The following is a 20,084-nucleotide window of genomic DNA, read 5'->3' as shown; positions in this document are numbered from 1 at the left end:
GCAAGCGCAAGGGCAGCGAGTGCTAGAGGGGCCCTGGGAAGGCGGCAGAGAGATGGGGCATAGGTGGGCGGACACCCCAGAGAGGGAGACAGGGAGGTGTTGTGTGTCCCAGCAGAAAAAACAGTGCTTCGTGGGACACGCAGATGTGCTTAAGTTTCATCTTAAAAGCCATCGAGAGGGGCGCCCGACGGGCTCAGTCAGCAGAGTGTAGCTCTCGATCTCGGGGTCGGGAGTTCGAACCCCACGTTGCATGTAGAGATTGCTTAAAAATTAAATCGTAAAAAAACCCAAAAACGAGACACTACAGTTTTAAGCAGGGGAATGACTTGATGAGTTTGTACTTGGGGAAGATTATTGTGGTAGCGACTTAGGTCAGGGATGGAGTAGAAGACAGGATTAGTTCAGTGTCTGTCAGATTTGTCCACATAAAAGACATTAAACTGGGGACTGCGTGTGCTTCCTACTTCACAGAAGGAGGGTGAGGGGAGAGGGTCTCCCCCAGCCACCAGACGTAGCCCTTTGCCTCGCTGTGATGACCACCCGGAACGAGTCACAGTGCCTGGAGCCGCGAGGCTCCAGGCATTGATGGGAGGTGACCCCCAGTAGAGGGCCCAGGTCGGGGGCTCAGGTTCCTGGGCTCTGGTGCATCAGTCCCTCTGCCTCTGCACAGCCCGAGGATTTGTCTTCCTTTTATTTGTGCTTCCCGTACAGATTTTGGTGTTGCGACTGGTGAGCGTTTTTATCGAAGTACAAAATGTCCTTTGGTGTAAGTCACATTGACTTTGACCGGAAGACTGTCTTCATCTTTTAGAGCTTCCTGGGAGGGATGTCTTTCCACCTCTGCTTTGTTTTGATTAGGCGGTACCTTTTAAACCATATGCACCCCCGGTTGGTTTGTGTGTGTTATAAATATTGAAAATAGACCATGAAAACAGCATAATGATCTCCTTAATAAAGGGTTATTGCTAAATTCTGGAGGAAGACTTCTTCTCTGATTTCTGCACATAGTCTTTTCAAAAGAAATAGAAGGAACCTTATCTCTCTCTCTCTCTTTTTTTTCTCCAGAAGGTGAACGGGCTTTGCCATCAATACCAAAGTAAGTGCCCTTTGTGCATTTTGTCACTTAGTCGTGTTAGAGACCGTGTGGGTTCCATGCTTGATTTTCCATTTGCCTGAATAACCACATTTCTAGGTGTGCGACTAGGGAAGTAGAAAACCAGTATTTCCAGAAAGAAGTCAAATCAGCTGTCAGTCTTGCTTACAAGGGATGTGTCCTTGGGCCGGCGAGCGGGACCCTGACCGCTCTCCTCTGCCGGCCACGCTAGGCTTGCTTCACCACTGCCCACACTGTTCTAAAGCTGTGTTGAAGTTTTCTTAGTTACTGGAGTAGACTGTCCTCTCTCTACCTCTAGGCCATCATAAGTGCTCTTCTCCCTCATGGTCCACTCTCCCTCCAGCCTCCTTGACCCCGCTCCACCCCTGCTCATCTTTCCGGGCTCATCCTGCATCGCTCTCTCTAGAAACCCCCCACGATCCCCCAGTCCTGGAGAGCGTCCCCGTGTGCGTGCCCATAACACCTTCTGCCTTGCTGTAGTACTTATCCCACTTTAAACATACTATCTTTTTGCTTATCCACGCCCCGTGGTCTTGTGGACGGCCAGGGTCACGTGGCCTTGTAGACCTGGCCCTGGAAAGTATGTGGCATGCAGGAGCCACGCAGGAGCCGTGCGGGTGAGTGGGGGGATGGCCGAGAGCAGCTTTGGGCTTCCAGGCAGTGTCTTCACAAACTCAGTGATATTTAACAGATACACACTGATGCCCCACATTAAGCCACAAACCAGTGCCCGGAATATCTTCAGATGTGGAAAGTCTGTTGAGATGACTTTGAGGGTTAAGATATGCAGAATCGTAAACGTAGATATAAAAGCGGGTGAAGAAGGTAGTAGGTCAGAAGTGGTAACAGATGCTGTAGACACCAAACAAATAAAGCAAACCTGGGAAGAGCGGAATCGCCACGAGTCACAGAGCAGCAGACGCTGTGACTGCTGGTGCTCCGGGGGCGGCGGAATCCGTGCACTTGTGGCAAAGCTGATTCGCGGCAGCACCCGGAAACGCGGCGTGGCCGAGGAAGCCCCCCCCCCTCCCCCCCCTCCCGCTGCTTTGGCAACAACAGCACGTGGAGGCCGACAGTGAACCTGCTCTCGGGAGCACACGCACCCTTCCCTGCCGGGCGTGGGGTTCAGAGAGGGTTTTCCTGAGTCACGTAGCTGCAGTGGAAGAGAAACGGCTGATGTGTTGCACAGCAACTCTGATTCCACTTAGAGGATCGTTAGGTCTCAGCTACGTCGAGCATTCAGTCAAAGGAGCCCAGTCCCGTGGCTTTAGGCTATGATTGCTGATCATAGAGGCCACACAGCCGCCTGCGGGACCTTTCCCGTTCCCCAAAGGGATCGCCTCAGTCCCCGTGCTTCCTAGTGTAGATTCTACGTACAAGACGCGTCTTCTGTTCGGTGCTTCTGTACCGCACGCTTGCGTATCTGGAGAAAGTCGTCTTCTGGAAAAACAGCAGAGTCACTTTGGCATCTGAAGAGTCTGGGTTCCTTTTCTTTCTCTGTGCTTTGTGTTTTCCAAAATTTTTAAATGACCTACCCTTGTATTTTTTAAGTGTTGCTAAAACATGTGGCCAAAATTTTATTTTATGTGTGTAAACATGCAAAACGCAAGTGTTGGTGAGCCATTTCACGAAACAAGCAAGCAGATGTTAAGCTTCCTTTTTTTTTCAGGCTGTACATAAAAATATATATTCGTGTACTATCTGCTTTCTTACACGCACTAAATTTAAGAAGGACCAGTTATACTCCAGTTTTTCAGATGACGTTTAGGAGTGCAGATTTCTTTTCCAGGTGTTTTTTCTCCTGGAGAAACCCTATAAATGTGGGGCGGTCCCTTGCAGTCTGGCATTTAAGCGTGAAATTTTACGCAGCCTGCTAACCACTGGCCAGCGAACGGTGGTGGTGTGCCAAAGCCACCGTCGGGAGTGGCTTTCTCAGCGCGGCTCAGCGTTCCTTCAGTTGTCGATCTTAATTCCTGCCTTGTAGACCAGTAAAGCAGTCTGACTCCTTTAAATGCCTCAGGTAGTGCAATTTAATCTTCTAAAAATCAGCCTTGAAATGTCTGGTCTCCGTGGGAAGCGGCAGCGTCCTGATTACAGGCGCTCCCTGTCTGTCAGCTCGGCGGGGGCTCGGCCTGGAGGGCGCGGCACTCACGGCTTTGCACCTCTCTGTTACAGGCTGGCCAACAGCGAGAAGCAAGGCGTGCGGACACACGCGGTCTCCGTGTCAGGTGAGAGGCTCCACCCGGAAAGCCCCAGACAGCGGCTGCCCCACAGAGCCTTGTGCAGACGTAGGAGCAGCCTCGTCTTCACTGCGGTCGGTCTTGCTAGAGCAGCTTAGAAAACCGAACGGTCTGACTACCCAGAGCTCCGTAACTTTACCATCATTGAATAGGTTTAAATGTGGCTCGCAAGTTTTCTTCCGATGAGACGCTTATGGATAATGTCAGATTACTTCCAAGACCGTATAGAATTCCAGGTTATTCTTCAGTTGTGATGTCGTGTTCGTTGTGTTTAGAGTGAATATTTTTAATTTTGAACTTGCCGTTATAATTTATCTTTGCAATTCAGAATGTAACAGAATATACTTTGTGTATTTATTGTTTTTTTGAGTTCAGGAAACGTGAAGTGTTTTTAAGTGGTTTTTGTCTTTCACAGTTAACATAAAGTGGTGTTTGAATATTGCTTTTTTGAAAGATATAGTTAAGATACTGGCACAATCAGTATGTTAACTATTTGCTGGTGTCATGAGTATGGTGTGCTTTCCTTGGTATGTTTTCTAAACATATGTGCCTTTTTTCCCCATTTAAAAATGTGGAAAAGAGAGGAAAGTGAGGGCAGGAAGCATCTCCTGTGGACCCACGTTTGCTGTCTTAAAACACATACACGATGGATACATACATCTGTGTGCACGTACGTGTACACGTGCCTGGGCACACATCTAGTCCGTTCTTGGCTCTGCGTTACATCTCTAAAATGGTAGCTTCCTAATAACTCCGGTGTCTGATGATCTGATTTAGAAGAAACCTAATTCCTATTAGTTTACTTTCCCTTGGGTTAATCTTCCTGAAATTTAGTTTTGTGCTTTTGCCCAGTCGATGACTGTACTCTTTTTTTCATGTTCCAGCTTACAAATACAATTGCTTACTTTTGATCGTGCACAAACACCCCACAAGCCCTCTGTCAAGAAGTGTTTGTGCCCCTGCCTTTATACACTTGGCCAAGATCCTCTAGTGATGAGCTGTGCAACAGATGTGTGTCAGAGCTCTGCTGTTTAAGAAATCACGGACCGCTTCCCGACGAGGGGGAGGGCGTTTTGAGTATAGAGCTTGTACCCCGGGCCTACGTCAGAAGCTGGTGGGCTGCAGGGCTGCCGGAATGTTCTAACACCGCAGTCGAGTGTGCTTGCATGCTGCCTTCCCCGGTGCTCTCTCCTGACCTGGCAGTGGCGCAGAGGTGCTCAGCATTTGCACCTGTGGGCCCATCCTCGTCCAGGCCGTGGTGGGCGGCAGAGACAGGGCAGACATAAACCAGGCCCTCAGGGAGTCTGTACTCTGGTTGGAGGGACAAAAGCCCGCCCGGTGCAAGGTGGTGAGCGTGGCAAAGCAGTCTGTCTATGAGCAGCCCTGGATCCGGGAGAGCCAGCGAGCCGGGCGGCCCCGGATGTCGTGCAGGGTGTTGTGTGGAGCAGGTGAGGGCGGGCGGGGCGGGCCCTGTGTGCCTCAGCGCCACCCTCCGTCATCCTGCCGGCCCACGGCCCTTCCCGCTGAAGGCAGAGCAGAGGTGCCCCGTTAGGCGCGTCAGGACTGCACAGCCCAAGTGACATAAAGTAGGGCCTCGCAGAACCTCCATGTCTTCTTTCACGTCTTGTTCCTTCTCCTGTTTTCCTGACCCCTTTTAATCAGGGTCCTCACGTGAGGCTTTGAACCTCCGTTGTTAGTGGCTGATCATCCTCGAACGCCCGGGTCTTACCTCCCCCTGCCCCCCCCCCCCCCCCGCCGCCCTTGATCGTTCTGCCTTCACACTTCCCTGTAGCTGTCCCGCGGCCCCGGGTCTGGCCCGGGTCTTCACGGTTCCCTCCTAGCTGTCCCGCGGCCTTGGGTCTCTACCTCAGTCTCTTCTCCATGTTGATTGATTGCACTGCTGTCACATGTGTTTCATTGAAATTGGCAGCTCGCCGCTCAGGAACTTGAGTTGTAATTTACAGTCAGTCAGAGTTTAGACTCGTTAGCTCAGCCCTCAGTGGCCTCCCCCCCCCCCCCACCCGACATGTTGTTTTCCAGAAAGTGGGGGCCTGCGCCCCTCCCTACCTCCTCACGGCTGTTTTCAGCCCACCTGTGCGGTCCCCTGGCCCGGACACTGTTTTCATCGTCCCGTGTCAGTCTTTCTGGTCCTCAGAGTCGGTGGTCCTGTTTCCTACGTGGCTGTCACTTTGGGCATTTACAGCTACAGGTGAAGAACAGTCCTCGCTGTCCAGGGATATTTAGCGACAGCACCGATGGCTTCGGGTTTCTGTTGACCCTCGGTCATTCCTCCTGCTGCTCGCCCACGACGGTGGGATTGGACCACGTCGGTGGGATTGGCGTGTTCGTATCTTCCACAGAGGCCGAGGGGCCTGCCTCACACTTAATCCAGAAGCTGTTTCTCCGATACCTAGAAAACCAGTACTGTTTGTCCACCCCGAGGGTGCTTCTTTCCCTGGCAGCCTGGAAGCCCTACGGCACCCGAGGGAGAGATCCAGCCGCCCCGGCTCCTGCACAGGCCTGCGCCTGCTGCCCCCACGGCGAGCCCGCTCTGCCTCCAGGCTCCCGGGTGAGGCTGCGGTCCAGCAGAATGCCAGCCATGAGCACGTGCTTTTGTGTCCTGCCGTATCTCATTTAACCCGTGGCACACCCTGGCAGATGGGTGTTGTTCTGGTCGTACATTTCCCACTTACGGTAATTCAGTCAGCGAATAGTTCCAGACGCTGGGGTCTGATGGTGAAAACGAGGCCAGCCCTCTTCCCTTATGAGTTGACGGTCTACGGAGGAGACAGGCCAGACATGCTGGATTGAAATCAAGCAGTTAAACCGAGAGCAGTGAGGGAGAGGCTATTTAAAATTCTGGTCGAGGGGCTCCTGGCAGGGTCAGTCAGAGGAGTGGGCAACTCTTGATCTCACGGTTGTGAGTTCGAGCCCCATGTTGGGTATAGAGATTACTTAAATGAAAAGCATTTTTAAAAAATAATAAAACCGGTAAAGAAAAGTATCTCTGAGCAGGGGATGCGTGGGCAGGTAACTGAATGAAGGGAGAGACAGAGCCGTGCAGACAGGGAGACGCGGTGCACTGGGCCCCGGAGCAGGAGTGTGGAGCACAGAGAACAGGGGAGGGCCAGATGATGCTGCAGGTGCCCAGACTCGGGAGCTTGGCCAAGGTCACACATGGCCAGCAGGCGACAGGACTCTCTTTACCAAACGTTCACTATAGTCTGCACGGCATTAAACCTTCACGTGCCTTATTGTTCAATCCCTGCGACAGCTTTACGGGGTCTTGTTCATCCCCCCATTTCACAGATAGAAGGAAGGAACGGTGAGAAAGTAAACAAACTTGTTCAGGGTCACGCTGCTTGAAATTGGTGGACCTGGGATTGGAACTCGGGTCGTCACTGCCCTCGAGGCCGTACTGCCTTTCAGTGCTCGTTTAGGGGAGTTTCCCTGCTAGATGATCTTCGTTAAGATCACAGTTGTAATCGATGTTGAGTATATGGAGAATTCATCTTTGAAATTTGGACAAAATTTCCTTATGAAAATGAACTTAATGTCGCCAAATGTGAAGATTAACCAGATTCTGAGGGCCTGAAGTAATTTTTTAGCCCAGTTATTAAGTTTTTAGGAAACACGTGCATGTTATAGAGCTGAGTTAGGACTCAGACCTGAGAGGCCCGTCCGTGCACGAAGGGGTCTGCGAGTACCGCAGGGAGGGGTGCGGCCTGCATCCGTGACAGGGCTTGAGCTGTGTGCGTGTGTGTGCAGATTCTCCAGGAATACAGATATTTCCAAGGAAGGGCAGTGAATACAGCTGATTTTGAAATGTGTTTGAAGGCATAAACTCTGGTTGTTTTCTATGGATGGTTTTTATATTTTAGGGGCTGTTTGTTTTTTAATAACCAAGCCCTTCATCAAGCCATAAAACCTTGTATGACCAGAAGTAGAGGGTCACATGTGGTGATGATGCCACCACATTATGAACAGGCTCCCGTTGGATGTTTAGATTACTTATAATTGGACCAGAGATTGTAAAACAGTTTTTCTCTTTTGTATCTCTGCCATGAAAACCAATGTGTAGTGACCCTTTTTCTGTCTGTGGAAATGTTCGGTGTCATTGTTTCTGCTGAGACCTATGTGATGATATTTTTTTCAGTATTTATTGCAACTTAAGAAAATTTTTTAATGTTTTATTTATTTTGAGAGAGAGACAGCACAAATGGGGGAGGGGCAGAGAGGAGCGGGACACAGACTCCCAAGCAGGCTCCAGGCTCTGAGCTGTCAGCACAGAGCCTGACAGGGGGCTCGAACTCATGAACCATGAAATCTGACCTGACCTGAGCTGAAGTCGGACACTTAACCGGCTGAGCCACCCAGGCGCCCCTTATTGCAATTTTTAAAAATTTTGACTTTGTAACAGGTTCTTTTAGTTTAGTTGTTAATCATGCATCAGCGTTTCCTTTATTACTTTTAGGGTTTTCGAGTCTGTGACTAAAAGTTACTCTAAACTAAAATATATTTAACAAGTAGATGTTGTTTGCTTTTAGCTGCTTCCTTATAGATTCTACAGTCCATTTTATAAAATATGGAAAAGTAGCTTGTAAACTGTAAAGTTGTATAAATTGTAAGGTGGTGTGTATATAATCCGTAATAATTATCGTACTTTCTCTTTTCCTGTGGTCTCTGAAATACTAGGTCTGTCATTTATTCGTTGCTCTGTTCCAGCTCCGTAAATAGTACTTATTTATATACGAATGAGGCCCAGAGATGATGCCTGGTGCATCTGCGTGCATTATCTCATTTAAACCTCAGGGCCATGTTCCTCGTGCTGTCTCCACCTTACGGAGGGGACATTGAGACTCAGGGCTGAGGTGGCTTGGCCTGGTTCACACAGTAAGCAACAGCCTGATTGAAGCCCACGTCTTGGACCCCAAAACCCATTGTCTTCACATGAGATCACACTGAATCACTCAGAACTTAGTGATTTTCGTCTGTGGAAGGGACGGCTGTTTTGGGAGAGTTTGAGTGCAATTGCGTTTTAGCCTGTCCCCCCCCCCCCCACCTCCTTTGGCAACAGTAGTGTGGTGCTGACCCCTCCCTGACACTCTTCTGTTAAAGTTCACACCTGCCCTGTCTTCAAGTTTGAAAGCATTTCTTTTGTCTGGTTTACACGCTAACTCCTATGCTGATAATGCCGTGCTTTACGGGTAGTCTCTGTCTATCGCTGAACCTTGACTTTTAACACTAGCTTTTAGGCATTTTTAAAAAGTGCCCTAATTTAAGAGTCTTAGTGCCTAGTACACACAGAGTTAATTTTTGTACCTTAAATGCTCTGTGACATAATCTGATCCAGCTGATGCTCCCGATTACTTTTATGTGCACAAAGCGGTTAAGTGTTGGATGGTATACCTGGCTTACTGGAAATTCTTGAGGTTTCAGCGGTCATGAGTAGGGATCTATGATCAGTGTCGTGTTAGGAGAGACTTTTAGCCACTGAGAGGTTCACAGCTGTGTCTCCCTGGGGTGGTCGGGACGGCTGATGGTGCCGTACGTGGATGATCGAAACACCCCACTGCGCTGGCTTCCCTGCACCACCACCATGAGGTCACTTGAACTCCCTTTGCCTCTGCTGAGATTGGGGCTGCTAGATCACCTGGCTGTCCTTTCTGTCTTCTAACGGAATTGAGAAAAATACTCTGGAGTCACACGGGTACGGAAACATCCACGATACACATAAGAAGTAGTATCCAGAGCCAAACTGGCTTCCCAGTCCTGACCCTTGAGTTGGCCTTGACCCCTGGCTGTAGGCATGTAGAGGGACATGTGTAGGCTCCCTGGAGGCAGCAGCCTGACACGCTTCAAATTGCAAACAAGCCCGCATGAAAGGCAGAGCAATAATGACTATGGCAACAGTTTAAACGGCACATTCACAGGACGCCTGGGTGGCTCCGTCACGTAAGCCTCCAACTTCAGCTCAGGTCATGATGTCACAGTCCGTGAGATTGAGCCCCGTGTCGGGCTCTGTGCTGGCAGTTCAGAGCCTGGAGCCTGCTTCAGATTCTGTGTCTCTCCCTCTCTTTGCCCCTCCCCCACTCACACTGTCTCTCAAGAGTAGTGTAGGTAGGTAGGTAGGTAGGTAGGTACGTAGAAAGAGAAAGAAAGAAAAGAAAAGAGAAAAGAAAAGAGAGAAGAGAAAAGAAAAAAAAGAGAAAAGAAAAGAAGCAGGATATTCACTTTTCCACACTCTTTCCAGGCCACACACATCTGTTCCCTTAGCCCTGTGCACTTGATTCCAAAATGGAGAGTGTGCCTGCCTTGTCCCTAGTCACCTCCACATAATAAGGGGTCTGCAGTACCTCATGAGAGACTTTGAATGAGAGTGTTTATACTACCGTTTGCTTCACAGTTTGGCCGTGTTTGAGTGTAGCTGGTTCCTGAACCTTCTTAAATCTTCTGGGTGGGCTTATTAACATAATAATTAAAAATCTTTAATCTTAAAAAAATCATTACTAAAATGCAAGAATCCCATGTATCATCTTGCCAAATAGAAAAACAAATACTGCTAATGTCCAAAGGCCCTGTTATATTTTTTCTTCACAGAGAAACATTTTAAAAGAAGGCTGGAAACTTTTAAAATATAAATTCTATAACTGACCTCCAAGCTTTCCCTCCGAGTTTTTAGCATGATGTAGCTGCATAATAATTGTGGAACTTGTTAAAACCCAACCACGTGGTTCGGGACAACACATTTGAACACATTTGGTTCCTAAGAAAGGCCAGAAAACTGCCTTCTTCTTTCCCTTTATTTTCCAGTTTGTGAAACAAGGACTCTTGCCTTCCAAGTCAGATCCTGTTCTGTGTTTTCTTTTTGGAGCCTCATTACGAATCTGTGGATCTTTAGCATCGTCAGGGGTGGGGGCCCCCGTGACCACCCGGGTTGGATGGTCGCCAGAGTTTGCCCACCCACACTATCTGCCCTGAAGGTCCGGCCGCTTTCCCTGTGCCAGCCCCTCGAGAAGCCCCATGTCGCCCACATCCCCATCACACACGCCCGTGGTGTGCCCTCTCCCGCTCTTCTCTGCGCCTCTGGTCACCCTCCCTGACCTGCGTGACCCTGTCCTGTGGGCGCCGCTGCCCTGCTGCCCTCCTAGCCACAGCCACGGTCTTCTCTCCGAGCTGTTGCTGCACGGGGACTGGAGGGGAGCTCAGTGTCTGAATCCTGGCTCAGCGCCCCCCGGCGCCCCCTCCAAGCCCCCGGGTGATTTCTGTGTTGGTGCTAGGCGATTCTTCCAACCCCTGGCCCCTCTGTGTGGGGCTCCGGCCCTCCTCTCGCCTCCCCCACCCCCTGCGACAGAGCTCGGCACGGGAGGTGCTGCCGTTCCCCCAGCTGCTTCTGGAAATCATCCTCCCCTGACTCCCCTCCTGCCTGCCTCACCACTGCCACCCCACCCTCCACGCTTGAGGACCCCGGCTCCCTGTCTTGGGGCCTCTTCTCTGCCGCCAGAGTTGCCACCTCCGGGATCTTACTGTATTTCATGCCTTCGTTATGCTGGTTACCCCCGAAGTGCCATACCAACCCCGGAAGCTTCCCTGAGCCCTAGACTCTTGGGCCGACTGCTCTCTGGGGCCTCATGAGCCTCTCGTACTTCATGTGCTCAGAAGGGAGCCCTGACCTCCCCACTGAGCATACACCTCTCAGCCTCCTCTTAGTGGCAGCTCCTTCTGGCTGACTGGACCAGTCTTTGGGGTGCTTTGGGGTGCTTTGCTTCTTTCTCCTTTATAATCGGTCAAGCGGCACATCCTAACTGGCTCAGCGCTCAGAGTGTATCCAGTTCAGCTTTCTGTGCAGCTGCCCTTGTTCACATGCACCCACTCTGTGCCTGGATGGTTGCGGTAGCCTGGCAGTTATCGCACCCTTTGAAAGCTTCGCGGGAAGTCTTTGACAGTGAAGGCCGATCACCTCACTTCCTTTCTTACGGGCATCTACCCTGACGTCACTCACAGCGCAGCCAGAGCCCTGACGTGGGCTTCTAGGTCTGTGCCATCACTGGGAGCGTTGGCCACCTCTCCCTCACCCCTCACTCTTTTGTCACCCTGCCCAACCTCATTGCTCCTCGGTAAGTGGCCCAGGCTCACCTCTGCAGAGCCGGGCCTGCCCTGCTGCTGTTTGCTCTGCCCACATGTGTATACGACCCTTTCCCTCTGCTCCCGAAGGCTTTTTGCAAATGGCTCCTTCCGTGTTTAAAGTTGCAGCCTCACTAGAAAGTAAGTACGCCCAGCCCCCTTCTGTTCTGTTTGTCCCTGTAGCACGTATGTGTTGACACACCAGGTAATTTACCTTTTTGTTTTTTGTCTTTTCCCCGAATGAGAACACAAGTTAAGTAAGGTAGGAGTTGGGAGGCTAGCGTCTACATGGTGGGCCCAGCACATGGCAGGTGTTTAACAAATGTAACTATCTTGAATAACATAATGTATCTCAAATAAAGTAATTAGAAGGGTCCTAACGATATTTTTTTTTAGTTTGTTGTATTTATTTTTTTGAGAGAGAATGTGAGCAGGCCAGGGCAGAGAGAGGGGGACAGAGGATCCGAAGCAGGCTCTGTGCTGACAGCAGAGAGCCTGACACGGGGCTCGAACCCGCGAACCATCAGATCGTGACCTGAGCTGAAGTCGGACGCTTAACCGACTGAGCCACCCAGGAGCCCCAACATTTTTAATGATGTGGGATGATCTTGGTATCACTGAAGAAAAGGTATACAGTAAAACCTTGGTTTGCGTGCATAATTCGTTCCAGAAACATGCTTGTAACCCAGAGCGCTTAAATATCAGAGCAAATTTCAAGAACCATTGGCTCAGTTGTGATCATGTGATGTACGACTCGTATTTCAAGACACCGCTTGTTTATCAAGTTAAAATTTATTAGAAATGTTTGCTCGTCTTGTGGAACACTCGTGGAACAAGTTACTTACAATCCAAGGTTTTCCTGTGCTTACATTTTTAAAAAGCTACTTGCCTTTTAAGTCAATGTAAAGAATTCTCAGCTCAGTTTAGAAACAAGCAATGGAAACATGGGAACAGCTAGCACTTCCACGGTGGCGGCCTCGTGCGTGTGGCCTGGGGAGTCCCCCGGGACCCTCTCCACAGCTCTTCCCTGGGAGAAGCCTCTGCTCCTGCCTCGTTTCGCAAATAAAACACAAACAAGTTTGGTAAGATTTTCAAGGTCAAGGAGTGAATAGTGGGGCCAGCATCTCAGTTCACATACACGTTCTTTGTATTTTTTATGTTTCCATAATTTCACACTTGGAGAATGGTTGTGTAAGAGCAGTAAAATGAAGTCTCGTCTATTCCTTATTCAAATTCACTGTGTTTGTACTTTGGCCCACTTTATCCTTCACCCAGTTTTCTTCCTTTGAACCATTTGAAAGCCCTTGTGGACAGGGTGTGTCTTTCTGCCTATAAACTTTCCAACGTGTGTTTCCTAAGACCGAGGACATCATCTTAAACAATCACAGCGTAACTATCAAAATGAGAAAACCTAATAGTGATAGACTGCTGTTACCTTATCCACAGCCCGTGTTCCTGTCTCACCAGGTACCATCCCATAGAGCTCTTAGGCCGGCCCCTTCTCCTCACCCCCGGGCCCGAGCTCCCGCCCGCCTGACAGAGGGCACTCAGGCTTCACACTGGGCCCCGTTCTTCACCGAGACACCGCGGGGAGCGGCACTCACGCTGCCGGGGGTGGGAGGTGAGATGCTTGGTAATGAGGTTGGGGTCGCAGGGTACCCCATCCGGTCTGGAATATCATATCATATGTTTCAGTTCCTCTCACTTGTATCCGCTAACACGGTGACGCTGTCTGCAAGCTGTTGGCCATCAGTTGGTCCCCTGGCCTTTCTTGAGGGGCCCCTGTGGCTGTGCAGTTAAGTTTTACATGTCTCCTTTGTCTTTTCTGTCACGCGTTATCACCGCTCCATCTCAGAGACCGTATGTCCTTTGTTTTGACCTTCGCTTTGACAGAAGCCCGCTGCTTCTCCGCTCTCCTGTGCTGTGTGCTCCTGGAGGGCTAGGATGGGTGACGTGGGCCCAGCCGGTGTCTGGTGCAGAGAGGACGGTCACACGAGTTTAAAGTACATGAAAGAGGCAGGCAGTCCCTAGGTAGGCGCTTTGCAGCCCGTGTGTCCAAACCTCCTTGCTGGTTTTTACGTTAAGGCAGTTTATTCACAGTGTGCACTTAAGGTCTGTGAGTCTGTGTCTTTGCTGAGGATTTGGGAAAAATCGCTCATAAAACTCTCACAAATCCGGATCTGCTAGTTTCTGGCAGTTTTTCTGTATGGCTGAATGTCCACAAGGTTCTTGAATTGTTTATCCGTCTGTTTTTTGTCTAGTCTCATTTTGTTTTAGTTTTGTTATTTGTACAAATATCTATACCTTCACCTGGCTGGCTCGGCAGAGCTGGGAGACTCCTATGTCTGTCCAAAAGTTTCTGTATCTGGTAGTAATCTTTGCTAAAAGACGAACTTGCACTTTAAAATGTTAATACGTTTTTTAAAACTCAAGCATAGTTAAAGTGTGCCAGTAGCGAAATAAAAGCGTTGCCATTTTGTTTCTGCTTTTATACATCTGCCTTAAAATGTAACCGAAGTTTCCTTTTGTACTGAATAATGTGTTTCTGTTTTTCTCTTCCTTCCTCTCGCCTCTTTGTAAAGGAGTCAGTCCCCGCCAGCCTAAAGTTAAGAAAGCTAGGCGCTTTCTCCCTTTGGTCTTCTGTTCCCACGAGCCTTCTCCTACGGGTACTGCACTAGCTTGCGCCAGCTCCCACTCGCCCGTGCCGGCAGCGGACCTAACCCCACGCTCGTAGACCGTCCCGAGCAGAGTGGCCTGTGCTGGGTGTCCGCGCTCGGTAGCCGTACGGGGGGCGACGGTTCGCGGTGACCGTCTCTGGGCTGCTGTCCAAGAGAAGACTTTTTGTTTGCCTGTTTGCCGGGTTTCCCACGCATGACAGGGCGAGGCGTAGCTTCCTGGTTTCCTTACGGGGCTTGGTGTTCTGCCTCGGGGGCCGTGCGCTGCGGGCCAACTGAGTTAGCGAAGTAGAGCGGTGGGGCTGAGCCCCGGACGTCTGCTCCTGCTTTGCTGGCAGGCGCTCTGGGGTGCCGCGGGGCAGAGGCAGCCAGGCCACTTGGATAGTGTTCTGGAAAGCAGAGATCGTTTGTTGTAAGTAGAACAGGAATTTCTCCAAACAACACTGCATAAATTTAAATGGAAACTGGACATGTGGTACAGCTTATGTGCTGGGCCTGGCCTGTGGCCCCCCGTGTCCTGGGACCCCCATGGCTCGCTGGGGGAGGCCCTCCTGGAGGAGGCGTGCTGAGGGCTGGGCCCCTGGCTAGCCTTTACCAGACTCATTAATGACTGGTTATTTTCACTTTTATCTGAGCGGATGCACATTCCCTTTGAGGGAGGTAAAGGCCGTTTTTAGCATTTAACTGCGAGAGCGTATAGGATTAATTTTGCTCAGTGTGGTAGAAAGCAGCTTTGCTGAAGCGCTGTGTAACTTTGTATAATGTGTTGACAGCTTCAAACTCGCCATAATGTCCTTAAACGGAGTAAACACACTTTCTGCTGCAGTCGCTCTTTTATCTTTCGAATGAGACCTGGGGGGTGAGTTTTTGTTTTCCTTGCACTTTGATTTACTTGTCATGTTAATAGTGTGTCTCCCTCTCTCCCCTCTCCCCTGCCCCTCTCCTCCCCACCCTCCCTTTCTTTGCATGCTACCTGGATCTACAGATGAAATTAGTGGGGACGGTAATATTTATTTTCACATTTGTGTTCCTAATATCAGAATTATTTATTCGTAAATATGGTTCAGTATTTAATGAAAGGGAGAATGTGGTTTTGACTCAGCAAAACAAGTGTGAAAAAATGATGCTGTGAACAAATGATCTCCTAAAAATCGTTGAGGGCTTTGCACTTTCTCTGTCATGTGTCAGTGGTAAATTGGAGTTGTATATACACACAGTGAATTCTCTAGGTTTCCTTGTTAACTTTGGGTTTCAAGAAAGATGGTCACGATGGTACCACTCACGAGATTAGTCTCAGTGGAAAACTGTAAATGATAGAGATCCCCACGGGATTTCCCAAATACAGCGTATACACATAACGATTTTAGTCTGGGAGTGGGTAGCAGAAAGGAAGGAGCAAAGCGAGATCTTTAAGAACCACACAAACTAGCGAGAGAGATACCAGCAACAGCGTCACGATTGTTCTTCAAGCAGTTGAGGGTAGCACTTAATGAGCGGGAAGTTTGAAAGTCACATTTCGTGACTCAGGTTCCCCACTTCCTGTCTGCCTACATGAACCTTTAACTCTTCACGTGAAACTCAAATCAGGGGGAATGGCATTTTTCCTCGTGATGGAATGAGAGAATGCTTTCCCTGAAGGTTTCGTCTGGGTCATTTTCATGGTGGGATGGAGCACTTGAGCGGTGAAAGGTCTTAACCACGTGACTCTGGGAAAGTGCGTCTGCTCGGTGGGGCTGACGGCATGGAGGGCCCCTCCTCGGTAGAAGCAGTCAGTCAGTGGCCGCTGCTGGCGTGGGGCCCCGTGTGCAATTGCTAGACTGCGCGGCTCTGGGTGGGGTGTCGGGTGTCGTCGTGGCCGCGAGCCCGAGGGGGACCCCCGAGGCCACGGCTGCCGCAGGATGCGTGGCAGGAAGGAGGCTCCAGCCTCACGCTTCCCCCCACCCCCCACCCCATCCTGTCACCAGCGGCCTCCCTCAACGGGCCTGCGCAGATTGCTTTACGTCCCGCGTCTTCATCCACAAAGGTCTCAGTGGTTGTTGTGGGAATTACTGTGCAAACGTGAAAATTTGACCACGTGTTCATGAACACGTGGTTTTTCCCACATCGTCTATGTAAAGAACCTGTTCCCCCCCACACTTGACCTTCCCAGTGCTGTGGGCCAGACGGGGCAAGTGTTACTGTTCCCGTCCTGCAGACGAACAAGCCGGGCCTTGAGGCTTTCGTCACTTGGGGGCGCACGCGCTGAGGCCCGTGTGGCCCAAACCCAGCCCACCTCTTGTTCTTCCCCGGAGCTGAGGACGATTATTACTGTTTTTACTGAGTGGGGAAAAAAACAATAGTATTTGTGGCATCAGAACCACGTCAAATTCCCATCTCGGCGACCGCAAGTAAGAGCTTCTTAGAGCACGGCCGCCCCCATCTGCTCCCGCGGCTGCCGACGGTCACTTAACAGCGGGGTCGAGCAGTTGCAGCAGAGTCTAAAATGCACACCGTCCAACCCTTTCCGGAAAAGAGCTGCCGAGCCTGGCCTGGGCCATGCAGCTGGTTGATATTAAGGAGCACGGTTGGGCCCTTCCTGGCTTCCTAGAAAAGAACTCTTCCCCTGCTCCCCAGTGCCTCTCGGCTAATGGCACGTCTCCGTCCCCCGGGTCAGATAAAAAGCTGTGACACTGCTCAGTCCCACCGAATGGCCCAAGTAATCTTGTCCCCATCAAGGCGTTGCTCTGTGGGACTGATGCCATGTTGCAGCTCCCTGAGGGCAGGACGGAAACCAGTCAGGGGAACAGGCTGTCAGAATTGCAGGGGTCCAAGCCGAGGCACGAGCGCCACAGGGAAACAGGGGACACCGCTGTTGGCCAGGCCGGTAGAGGAGGTCTGCCCCTCTCCCATCAGAGGTTGAGCAGGTTGCCCGCGTTTGAGAAGTTCGTGAGCCTGAGGGCTTCTGTGCGGCTTCTTTTATTGACAGCCACAGGGTGGTAGCCGTTGTCTACTGACACGCGCTCCCCCGATTCCAGGCGGAGCCCCCTTCGCAGCGACCCCAGAGGCGGCAGGCTCTCTCGGTGACAGAGCACGAGACATCGTGCAGCCGTATCGTTTTCGACAGCAGCCTCACCTCTTGGTACCCTGCTCTAAGATGAGGAATTGGTTCTTTTCTCTCCTGATTGCTGAGCTGTCAGTTTCTGTCCCTTTAACGTGTCTCCCTGTCACTTTTATTTTACCACCTACCATGATACCCAACCTTTCAGATTATAATGTACCAGGTTTGGGAGTCTCCATTTTTAAAAAGGTTTATTTTGAAACATTTAATTCAGGGCCAGGTACCCTGAGACCGTCTCCCCAAAACACAGGTCCCATTCTTGTGAACATCTGAACAGAGCTGTGCCGGTGTTGGGTGGGGGGGGTAGGTGGGAGTGTCCCTAAATGTCCCTAGAGGAGTAGTCCATAGTTTTGGAGCCTAAAGTCCCCAGGGACACTCAGCTGGCTCAGTCAGTGGGACATGCGACTCTTGATCTCAGGGCTGTGAGTTCGAGTCCCACGATTTAAAAATAAAATCTTTAAAAAAGCAACCAAAGTGCCCGTAAGCGTTGTGGAAGATCCTAGTGAGGCGGGCACTCTGCCCGAGTCTCCGCGTACCAGCCCACCACTGATTGGCACCGGGACCCGGGGGACCCTCACGTGCCCTGGGGGGTCTCAGGTTCCTGTCCGCGGAGGGGGGGGCGATGGTCGCAGTACTGCCTGGCCGGATAAGCGGAACAGTTTCTGTCCGTGTCGGCCATGGGCTGCCAGCATCGTCCGTAAGGGAGGAATGTGGATCTGGCTTCCCTGATCTGTGCCCAGATCTTGAACCTGCTTCCCGTTTTTGTGTTTGTTCTCCTTGTATCATGCCATTGTTTTTGGGGGGAGGGGGGGCGCGGACAGTTTCAGGCTGGCCTGCAGTTTCTCAGGGGCCCTTGAGTGTGTAAAAATACCTCTCATATCGGTATCATATCATCCCATAATCTTAAGACCAGAAACGAAACAGAGAGCAGAATCCAGGTCAAGCGTTCCTGGAGAAGTATGCCCGGCGTCACAGCTGAAGGCTGCTGTGTGGACGGCCACAAGCAGAGTCTTGTAGGCCTGTGCGCCTTCAACGGCGTTGACTCTGCTCCACAGGAACCACCTCATGGAGGACACAGACGCTGCAGTAAAGTCTGTTCCCTTACACCACAGGGCACAGGTGCCGTCCTGAGTGATGCCCAGATGGCTCTGATAGCCCCCGGGTTTCACATAGAATCCACAGAGCATCGAGAGGAAAAAATTATAGGCTCTTACTCGTGTTTTGTGAATTCATTAAAGGATCTGCAACTTGATTTTTCCCAGATCAGTTTTGTACCCTGGCCATTTTATTTTTATGGCCTCCAGTGAGACTTTTATAAAAAGAGGCAGTCCCAGAAGCCACTATAGTCCCACCGGGAAGGCCGACCGGGAGTCTCAGCAGGCAGGCCCCCCTCAGCTGCCAGACCCCTTCCACAGAGCCCTCAGAAGAAGCACCCCAAGGGGCTCCGATTTTGTGACACGCCTCTACGTGGCTCATTCTCCTGACGACGCTGCCGGTGGACGTGTCCCCACCCTACACGCGAGGGCACAGCTAGGGCACAGCCAGGCGAGCTGCCCCTGCAGGATCGGCAGGCCGAGCACCAGCGCCACCCCCCACGGTCTGCAGCCTTGCACCGGCCACATAGCTCCTTTGCCCCAGCTTTGCGGGGTGTGTGGTCCCTTCACCACCTGAGGCCCCCTCACCACCCCTCTCTGCCCAGCCTGTATATGCCTGGCCCCTTCTCCGTGCCGGGCACCGTGCCAGATGCCGAAAATACAGCGGCCAAACACACACCTGGGCTCCGCTCCCCTGGGCTCTTCGTCCGGAGGGGTCAGACAGTTGACAGGGGACCAGAGGACTGCCGGATCGTTGATCCTGATAGATGCTGAGGGAAGTAAACCAGGCAGCATGGTTAAGAGTGAGGGGGGTAGAGGGCAGGTTCGTTTGAGGCAGGGTCTCTGGCTTGGTGACACTTGGGCCGAAACCAGAATTGGCCGAGCCAACACGAGCCCCAGCCCCGTGCTGAGTGCCGGGTCGGAGGCCTGCTGTGACGTCGCCGCGCGCCATGCCCTTCTCCATCAGGCAGGCGGTGTCCCCACAGCCACATAAGGACTCAGTGCCCGTGGTGGTGATTGATGCATGACGTCCCCCCGTGGAGCTCAGAGCCAAGTGCAAGGACCGCCGAAGCGCTCTGGTGACAGGGCGGCGGAGGAAGGCGTGTGGAGGCCGGGCGCCCGGCAGCTGTCCCCGCCAGGATCCTGCTGCCCCAGGGTCGCCTCTAAAGGCGTGTGCTTCGTAGAGAAGAGGAGTACGGGTAGCGCCTGTTTGTGGAAATTCTGCCTCAGCTTCCTGAGGGGAGGGCATACAGTCGAGCTGGGCAAATTTTGGAGTAAAGGGAGAAGTCGGTTCCGCAAATGGCATGCGTGTGACGTGTTGCCTCAGCTGTCCTAGCTGTTAGTGCAGAGTCCCCCTCCGCTCGGTCCTTTTTCTTAAAGTGCCCTAGTCACTCCCTTCTGTGCCCAGAGAGCATTTCAGCGTCCTTCATTAAGCCCGCTCACACAAAAGCAAAGCTGTGGGCCGAGGACATGCCAGTCACCGAGAACAGGGTAAGAGGGAGAGGCAGAGAAATTAGAGAACGTGAGGTTGGGGTAGAGTAATCCGCAAGTGGTGTTACTTATGACACGTAAGAGTGATACAGATCACCCACCTTCCTTTCACACAGGACTTAGCAGTGGTTGACATTTACTAGATGGCTCAAGGAGAACTGATCCGTTGACTTTGTTCTGCCAGCTGAGCCAAGAAATGAATTCTTCCAGGTACTCTTAGCGTTGGGCTCCGTCATTACCATGGCAACG

At 51.3% G+C, this 20,084-nt stretch overlaps 1 protein-coding gene across 16 annotated transcripts in view; it reads left to right on the top strand.

The window, feature by feature from the left end:
- PTK2 (protein tyrosine kinase 2) overlaps positions 1-20,084 on the top strand; it is a 257,923-nt gene that overhangs the window by 165,041 nt on the left and 72,798 nt on the right. For 12 of the 16 annotated variants that reach the window (XM_078441853.2, XM_078441844.2, XM_078441846.2 and 9 more), the window contains 4 exons: positions 1,066-1,096; positions 3,290-3,342; positions 14,061-14,144; positions 15,139-15,156. In XM_078441853.2, coding sequence (XP_078297979.1) covers positions 1,066-1,096; positions 3,290-3,342; positions 14,061-14,144; positions 15,139-15,156 — 186 coding nt within the window. The remainder of the gene's footprint in view (positions 1-1,065; positions 1,097-3,289; positions 3,343-14,060; positions 14,145-15,138; positions 15,157-20,084) is intronic. The other 4 variants (XM_078441849.2, XM_078441847.2, XM_078441848.2 and 1 more) reach the window with 2 other exon arrangements.

The sequence above is a fragment of the Panthera onca genome, chromosome F2, assembly GCF_046562875.1.
Source record: "Panthera onca isolate mPanOnc1 chromosome F2, mPanOnc1 haplotype 2, whole genome shotgun sequence".
In the NCBI taxonomy this organism is placed as follows: domain Eukaryota; kingdom Metazoa; phylum Chordata; class Mammalia; order Carnivora; family Felidae; genus Panthera; species Panthera onca.
Note: the sequence above shows the minus strand (reverse complement) of the source record. Positions and strands in the feature narration are given on the sequence as shown.